Here is a 9,203-nt window from a genome sequence, read left to right on the forward strand (position 1 = left end):
AAGAAAAGCTAAAAAAATGTGCAGTAAGGGGTTTTTTTTTTTTTTTTTTTTTTTTTTTTGCTAAATTATTGTTTTGTTCTCAGACCAATCAGTTGTATAAGATGTGTGTGTGAGAGAGATTCTTCAAAACATAAAATTTCGTTATATTTTATGATTACTTTAGTTTATCTCCAAAGTGTGGTGGTGGAAAAAGTTTGAAAATGCTTGAAAAGTGCTGGAATTTTACTCTGGGAAATCTGTACAAAGCCTGAAATTAGTAACAAGCTTATTCCCCTCTGTGTTTCCAACAGGAGAAACCACTGTCCCGATCTCTCCAGAGGGGGGAAGGCGCACAATTTGATCAGGTCAGTGCAGTTACAACACAAAACTATTATAAAAGAACAACAATATTCTCCAGAGCTCCAGTTGTTGTAGTGTCTATAAAAGTTTGCTTAATTAGTCCTCTAACTCGCTGTTCTTTTTGCCTTCTTTTTTTTTTTTTGGCATTCCAACATCCTCCCCTGGTAATTGTTGTCATTACATGAGTCAGATCAGAGAAGGAACCGTCTTAAAATGCCTGCACTCTCTGGACAAAGCAATGTTGATCCCATAATAACCCTCACAAAGAACTGACATCTCGTATAGATGTATAAATGTGACACTCTCACCGACAGCTACTTCCTCACCTCTGTACGTCTATGCAGCATTTGAGTCTCCCAATCAATCCCCCCCCCCTTCCACCCCTCAATGGGCTGTCTGTGCCTCATCTGCAGCTGCTGCAGATCTCTGTACAATAGGCCTGCCTGCTGCTGAATGCTTTGTTCAGCACAACACAAAGCCAGCGAGGATATGGTATAGATCCAGCTGTCCCCATTGTGAGTGAGACAGAGAGAGAGAGAGGGAGCATATAGAGCCAAAAGTGAGTGCGTAGAATCGCTGTGTCATCCTCAGCAGTAAATCTGCATTGGGTGCTGGAGTGTATTTGGCCAGCCCCATAAGGGCAGAGGGAGGAATTACATAACTCTTCTGCCGATCGTCCATCAGGCGCCGTCCTCTCCGCACTGTACCGGCCCTTTAAACTCACAAAAATCCTAGCTGAACACTTAAAGCGCACTGACCACTTCAGTTCAAGTGTTATTTATTTCCTAATGTTTCTTTTTCGTTTTTCTAGCAAAAGTATTCACTCCCTTTTTTCCACATTTTGTCATGTTGCAGCAATCAACTTAAATGTGCTGCAGTGGGACGTAATGTCACAGATCAGCACAGAGAGGTTAACTCTGAAGTGGAATGAAAATAAAATGTGGGCTTTTTTATTATTATTTTTTTTTCTGGAAGATAAATCAGAAAACATCAGTTTGGATTTTTATTCAGCTTCGAAGAGCTGGGACATTATAGAGCTGCGTCTTTTCAGGAGTCTTTCTACCACATGTAAAAGCTGAAAATTTTGCCTGTCCTTATTTAACAATAAATAACAATTTAGAAGTTTTGCAGCAGATTGTGAAATTGATTCAAGTCTGGACTTTGACTTGGCTGTTTTGATTCAGAAATATGCTTTAACTGTTCCATTAGGGATGCACGATATATCGACATCAACATCGGTATCACCTGATTTTATTTTTTTAACATACTGGTATCGCTTTGATGAATAAAAAATAGGTCAATATTAACAAGTGATATTTATCAAAGTCAGCTGTATGGACATTTTTTTCAAGCTGTCAAAATGGTAGTAAAATATATGTTATATTTGGCTGCAATATTAATATCAGATATGGACATCAGCCCAAATTTTCATATCGTTGCATCCCTCCCTTCCATTCAGCTTAAGGAAGTCTTTCTCTTCCTGGCAGGCTCACAAACTTTCCAGTCTGCTTTTTGCAGCCTCTAGCACGCCGTTTCCATAGTTGCCCTGTGCTTAGCTCCACCTCAGGAAAAAAAGAATCCCCTCAGCATTATGCAGCCGCTGCTGTGCTTCACTGTGGCGATAGTTTTTATTATTATTTGTTTTTCAATGTGTTTTTTTAAATTCTGTGGACCATAAAAGCCTATGACGCATCTATGACAATGTTTTTCAGGCAGCGTTTGCATATTTCCCTGGTTACAAAAATGTTCTGATGTTTCATCTTTTTTTATCTGTGCTTTTTTTTTTAGTTAATAAGCTCTATGAGCTCAATAGCAGAACACTGTTTACCCTCCCTCCTGCGCACACTATTCGACTGGTACCGGCGGCAGAGCGGCACTGAAGATGAGTCTTACGAGTACCGACCTCGGTCTAGTACAAAATCAAAAGGGTGAGCGCATCCTTTCTTCTGTACTTTTTCCTCTTCTTCTTTTTTCTTCCTTGCCTTCGCATTTTTCACCTTGAACAAAATGACTGTCTACCAAATGCTACTTTGTGTACAATGAATTATTTGTCGCTGGTTTGCAGGGATGAACAGCACCGGGATAAAGATTACCTTCTAGAACGACGGGACTTAGCTATAGATTTTATTTTTTGTTTAGTTTCAGTGGAAGTTCTAAAACAGGTGAGCAGTCCAGTTTTGTTGCTTCAGTGAAATATTATCCACCATTTGTAAAGTATTTTCGGTAACACTTTATTTGACGGGGTGTGAATAAGACTGACATAACACCTGTCATAAACATAAAGAAGTCTTTATGACTGTTGTCATGAAGTGTCACTCGGTAAATAATGACACTTTTAATGCAAAGTTGCTCTAAAAGTTGCATTGAAAGTCCATTAAAAATGCCAACGTTGCATTAAATTCTCATTATTTACAAAATCATGCAATGTTGGCACTTTTAATGGACTTTTAATGCAACTTTTAAAGCAACTTTGCATTAAAAGTGTCATTATTTACCAAATGACACTTCATGACACCAGTCATACCCATTCATAAGGACTCGTTCATGTTCATGACAGTGTAATGTCAGTCTTATGCACACCCCTTCAAATAAAGTGTTACCGTATTCTCTATAGCTGGGATAAAAATAAATAGAAGCTGCACATTAGTGTAACTTATCAGTGTGTAAGAATGCTTGTGAATTTGATTGTGCAAATTCCTCTGGTATTCGTGGGGCTCCTGCATTAATACACTGCATGTATTAATGCATATACCTTAATATGCGTTAATATACACAGTGGAAACTGCCTTGGCGCTACTACAGATGCTAACATTTTCAGTCTTTAATTCCGTTGCTTTGTGACGTACAACCAGTCAGCGCTGAGAAATTTAAAAGGTGCTCCTGGATTAGCTGCCTTGTAAACACCAGCCAATAATTTGGCAAATAACATTGACACACTCCTAACTCAGAGCTGATTTTTGTTGTTGTTATTGTCATTTTAGATATGCTCAAAGTAATTTGGAGTCATGTTCCATATAAAAATTGATGCAATCTGACATGGTATCAAATGTCCTTTTCAATTAAAAAACAAAGATAAATTCTTAACTATTATATTTTATGTTGTAGTTGTTTCTTATTGTGGGTTAGTTGTCTCTGTGGTATTAATAATATTTGTCACTACAGCAGTTTCAGATCACAGTTTACTGAGAACATTCAGAAATGTGTCTCATTCTCCTTCAGAAAACGCTGCTTCTAATTTGCCACTCCGGCTGTTTATTTGCCCACTTTACCCCACGGCTCTACCGATCTGACACGCCAGCAATTTGTAAGCTGAGACATTTATTGTTTACCAGGTGTCTTTGCGCTCGGCAGCTCAGAAATTCGCTAATGTTGCCACAATGACTTTTTCCTGCATGGGAACAGAGATAATAAATGCGGCGGCTGGCGACGCACCAACTTCCAGCCGAGAGTGTTTCTAAAGTAGATTGTTCAAATCAAAGCTCCATTCGGAGGAGAATGCCAGTCCTTGGAGACCCGAGCCGTGTTGTCCTTGGCGTTTGCTAATGCGGGGGGAGGATAATGAAGGGCTGAGAGGAGAAAGAAGACGGACCATCAATGCTTCTAATAAGACTAATGATGCCATGTTTACGCCACAGATTCCTCTTCATCCAGTGCCGGATGTTTTAGTACATGAAGTTCTAAACCTGGCGTTCAAGCACTTTAAACACAAAGAGGGGTAAGCGCCCGTAATTCCAGAGACGGATGGGGTAATGTGATAATTTGAAGATTTGAATACACACCTTTTTAATTTTTTACAGATACAGTGGCCCCAACACTGGGAATGTGCACATCATTGCAGACTTGTATGCTGAGGTCATAGGAGTTCTTACACAGTCAAAGTGAGTATCCTGAAGTTTACATTTAGGCCACATATAGTTTTTTTTTTGTTTGTTTTTTTTATCTCTCACTTCTTCTTTATGGTGGGAGTATTGAATAGTGAGCACAGACAAATGTCTTTGTCCATGTTTGTCCAGGTTTCAGGCAGTGAGGAAAAAATTCATCACAGAATTGAAGGAGCTGCGGCAAAAGGAGCAGAGTCCATACGTCTTGCAGAGCATTATCAGTCTCATCATGGGCATGAAGTTCTTCCGGGTCAAAATGTATCCGGTGGAGGATTTTGAGGCTTCTTTTCAGTTCATGCAGGTAAAATTTGTGGTGGTGGCTAAATTATACCATGCACTAGTTTTTTTTTCTCGTTTCCCTCTGCTGCTGTTATTTTTAACGATGCAACGTATCTACAGTCATGGCTCTTAAAGCTACAGTCGAAGTTTTCCAAATGCAACCTGTTGAGCGTTATATGTTAGCACATATCATGTTGATTTTAGTTATTTCCTTCCTATATCCTTTGTTTTTGGACTTGTACTTCCTCACAAGCCAATATTACACAGATAACAGTGTTTCAATGTCTTCGAGAACAAAAGGGGTGATATGGCTGCTGAGAAAGTTTTCCTTAAAGTCATAAAACATACATTCTTTGGCTCCAATGTGAACTTTATGATGGGTTTATGAGCCATGTTATATTTATATTTTTAGTCTTTTCAAACTCGATTGTAGGATCAAATGACCTAAATAAAATGAGAAATAATATTTAAATCTTATTTAAATACTGTATTTTTGTCATGTTTGGCTAGAGATGCACCGGTCAGACATTTTTTAAACTCATTTTCAATCATTAACTTTAAGAAGCCTTTATCTGTCTATTAGTTTTAGCCAATTCCAGTTTCTCTTCAGAAACTTTAAATGACACCAAAATTATGTTTTCTTCATTCCAGATGAATTGAAAATGTAGCTCATTTATGTTGGCAATAAAATGTCTTTTATTGCCAATCATCACTTTGTAAACAAAGTGATGATTTCCAAATAGTTGCTAACATTTGTGTTTAGACACCTGACTGATAATTAAATTAGCCAAATCTGAGTGTTTTTCATTCAGTAACAACTTCTTCTCTTAGGAGTGTTGTTGTTAGCGTGACCTGTGTGTTTCCTGCTTACAAAAAGCACTTGTGTATTTTGCAAAGATCTGATTTATTCCTTCCATTTTTCTTTTTTTCTCTATGCTTTAGGAATGTGCCCAGTATTTCCTCGAAGTCAAGGATAAAGACGTAAAGCACGCTCTTGCTGGTCTTTTTGTTGAAATCCTCATTCCTGTCGCAGCTGTAAGTCACGCTCACAACGCTGTTCTGTTTACATGAAAGTTGAATGTTTTTTTTTGTTTTTTTTGTCGTCTTCAGTTAAGATGAACGTTTAACTCGTTTTCCAGGCGGTGAAAAATGAAGTCAACGTGCCGTGCCTAAAAACGTTTGTGGAGATGCTTTACCAGACGACGTTTGACCTCAGTTCCAGAAAGAAGCACTCTTTGGTAACGATAAAGAGCTCCGCATGCCCACTGAGATCTTTCAAACCTAATAAACAAGTCATTATCTAATGTTTATTCCTCCCCAGGCTCTTTATCCCTTGGTAACGTGCTTGCTATGTGTGAGTCAGAAGCAGTTCTTCCTTAACAACTGGCACATCTTCCTGCAGAACTGCCTGTCACACCTGAAGGTAATGCCAACCACAATTTACACAGAACTATTTAAGAAATCTTAATAACTGTTCTTCAAGTTAAATCATTTCAGAAGTCACTCTAGACACCATTACACTTGATTTCAACTAGCTTGTAGAAACTAGCTGAGTATTTTCAGTTTTTGAAGATAGAATTAAGAAAATGACACGACTAGACTAATTCACACTCGTATACAGAGTTTATTTAGTTTGGTCTCCAAGCATGTGTATCATTGAAAATTATCTACTGGTGATAAGACAGGTAATAATTCATAAAAATGTTGCAACACTAAGTAAGTTGTTCCGATTTTGAGTTGTGTGCTCTGCGTTTTTTGTCTACAAAATCATAATGTGCTTTCCCTTTTAATCATCAATAAAGCAGATCTGAACAGAATAGCACTTGATTTCCTAAAAACATGAATTGAAATGAGCAATCATCTCATAAACAATTACGTGGTGTTTAAAACTCTGCTTTAAAAGGTTTGCAGAGCCCAGGCATGCCTCAGCATGCATGCATGCGATCACATCTCAAGTGCTGTTTTACCTCAGGTCTCTTATTGAGTCTTTGTAAACCAATTACAAACGGATCAAGCCCGTCTTCCTCTTGCTCCTGACCGTTGAACCCAGCGACTGATTGACCAGATCTCTGACTGTCTGACTGACTGACTCAATGAGCCTCTCCTCCTCTAAACACTGATTACCTCTTGTGGATTCTGTTTGATCTTACGGGGAACGTCGAAATGCGGCTGTCATTCAATCATCGTGATGATCGTTTCCAGTGGGATGTATATTTTAGCGTTTAAAATCAGTGCCTCATTTGTTTGAAACAGGCAGCAGACTTGCCTGAGAAACGATTCTTGTGATTTTTCATGTTCTGCTCCATACAGTGATTTTAATTCTGTGTGTACTGGTGACTCCTGAAATTACTCTGAGACATTAACAGCAATTACTTTAGGAATTGATTATTCTGTTAATTAATCGATAAGAAAAAAATAGGTACATTCTGTATATTTTTAACTGAACCTTCTAATTTTTTTTTATACAATATTATAAATACTTTAAGAGATGCAAAAATTCTGGTCCTTTTATAATAAGAAAACTTTGTATTGCCTAGAATTCAATAATATAGCTTTCCATAAGGGAATTTGGAGCAGATAACGCTCTTCAGGAGATTTGGGTAAAACATATTGACAGACAAAAGTCTTTTTAATCTTAAATGTAAAAAGTGCACAGTTTAGACTTATTTATTGCTGTGAATATTTTAGTTTATTCAGCAAATAACCTTTATTTTTGAGTGTTTATACACCAGGTAATAATTAATCAATTGCTAAATTTCTATAATCGATTCATTGCGATTAATCCGATTAATCGTTTCAGCCCTAATCCATCCCTCATTAAATGCAATACTAAATTAAACACATGAAATGTAATGACCCATTTAAAACCTAATGTTCTCGGGCTCAAAAGATTAACGTTCAGTTTGGAAACATCCCTCTTTTAACAAATTATTGCATTTGTTTGTGATCCATAAAGCATGGCACCCACAGGGTTAAAATGGGACACTTTGAGCATGCTGGACGTGGGTTTGAATCAAACACTAAATCGGGCGTGGCTGCTTGTGTGTGTGCTGGAAGAGGCAGGCACTGCTGCAGTAAATTTGACTGTTTCTTGTCATCTTTTGAAGTCTCTCTTGTCTGTTTTCTCTTCGTCTCCTTGTCTGATTTCCAAACTGCAGCACACACCTTAGTTTTGTTTGCAATTATACACTAATATATGTGCTCTACATTTAATTTAACCTGAATGGACTGTCACGTATGTAATACTAACATGCAACTTGATTCACAAGCCGCATGTCGAACAGTTCATCATAGCTTTTTTTTTTTTTTTTTTCAACTTTACTGTTAAGCTAGTTTGTGCTTTTCTTGTCATATTTGTTCTGTTTTTGTTAATAACTTGCATGTGTCCCTCCCCAAACCATTCTTTTGTTTCCTGTCATTTTATGTTTTTCTCACGTTGACTCGCTCCAGATGCCATCTAACAACAGCATCAGAAAGCAGATTGAGACACTGCAGGTGAGTCGTCCAGTGTCAGTGCGTAGCCGGGCGCTCCCCCGCCCGTAATGGTCCAAAATCAGGACGGTGGGCAGACAGTAAAGTGCTGCTCACTTGGACCAAGGGTTGAGTTTTGCTGTTGTGACGTTACAGTGAAGCGCAGCATCAACAGGGAAGTTCAACACATGAACTGTGTTTGGAAGTTGTGAGGTTGCTCTGTGTGTTTAAAGTGGTTTGTTTTCATGCAGCGCTGCTGATTATTACCAGATGGTGAGAAAATGAGTTCTTTACTGCTCAATGGTTGTTTTTTAATTGTAGATTAATTTTTAGGGAAAAGTGACAAAAATGTTTTACTTGATAAAAAGTACTCCATTAATAATAATTTTATTACATTGTTGTGATAAAAAACAAACAAAAAACAAACAAACAAACAAAAACAGTAATACAAATTGTATTCAAAAGGTGTTTGGTGAGATGAATTGGATAATATTATTCTTGAAATGTCTTTTTATTCTGTCCTATCAGTGTGTCTAGGCACACCAAACACTCTTCAGTGTGGAGGTTGTTATTGCATGAAGAAGACTCAGCTATTTTCAGTATTAGTGTTTAAAAATTAAGCTAGTTGAAACTTTTCCAGAAGTATGGCAGCTATTCCATCAGGCTGTTACTGTAAATCAAGGAGGAAACGTAAATCTTAGGACATTTCTTCTATCGCAGAACGTTCTGGATTGGGAAATGTTAGCTAATGTGGACGTTTTCCAAAAGATTGCCTCAGGTTGATTTACTCTATAGGGAATACACAGAAAGACTGTTGTTTATAGTGACGTCAGCATAACTTTTAGTTAGTTATGCTGACCTCTCTAATGTCTCACATCTTCCCATAACACCAATGATTTGGGAAGATAATAAACTCAAACATTTAATTGGACACAGCTGTTATTGGGGCCTGCCAGCAATGCATAGGGAGAGCAGTGACTGACCTGCAAAGCAGGTCAGACACTGCCTCCATGCATTGCATGGCAGGCACCTATTGTTCTACACCCAATAGAACGCCTCTTTATTATTGGGGCCTGCCCATAGCAATGCATAAGGAGAGCAGTCACTGCCTCCATGCATTGCATGGCAGGCACCTATTGTTCTACACCCAATAGAACGCCTCTTTATTATTATTATAGTTATTTATTTTTCTTCCGTTACCATTAATGCGGCTCGTACCGCTGCGTGCCCACC

The 9,203-nt window shown here is 38.1% G+C and overlaps 1 protein-coding gene across 13 annotated transcripts in view; it reads left to right on the forward strand.

The window, feature by feature from the left end:
• Positions 1-9,203, forward strand: part of fryl (furry homolog, like) — a 93,357-nt gene that overhangs the window by 36,854 nt on the left and 47,300 nt on the right. For 8 of the 13 annotated variants that reach the window (XM_015019994.1, XM_015019995.1, XM_015019986.1 and 5 more), the window contains 10 exons: positions 291-344; positions 2,128-2,267; positions 2,405-2,501; positions 3,975-4,054; positions 4,137-4,217; positions 4,353-4,521; positions 5,442-5,534; positions 5,639-5,737; positions 5,821-5,922; positions 7,950-7,994. In XM_015019994.1, coding sequence (XP_014875480.1) covers positions 291-344; positions 2,128-2,267; positions 2,405-2,501; positions 3,975-4,054; positions 4,137-4,217; positions 4,353-4,521; positions 5,442-5,534; positions 5,639-5,737; positions 5,821-5,922; positions 7,950-7,994 — 960 coding nt within the window. The remainder of the gene's footprint in view (positions 1-290; positions 345-2,127; positions 2,268-2,404; positions 2,502-3,974; positions 4,055-4,136; positions 4,218-4,352; positions 4,522-5,441; positions 5,535-5,638; positions 5,738-5,820; positions 5,923-7,949; positions 7,995-9,203) is intronic. The other 5 variants (XM_015019990.1, XM_015019991.1, XM_015019997.1 and 2 more) reach the window with 1 other exon arrangement.

Source organism: Poecilia latipinna, unplaced genomic scaffold (assembly GCF_001443285.1).
Source record: "Poecilia latipinna isolate Pla-1442-1.1 unplaced genomic scaffold, P_latipinna-1.0 Scaffold2516, whole genome shotgun sequence".
Lineage (NCBI taxonomy): Eukaryota > Metazoa > Chordata > Actinopteri > Cyprinodontiformes > Poeciliidae > Poecilia > Poecilia latipinna.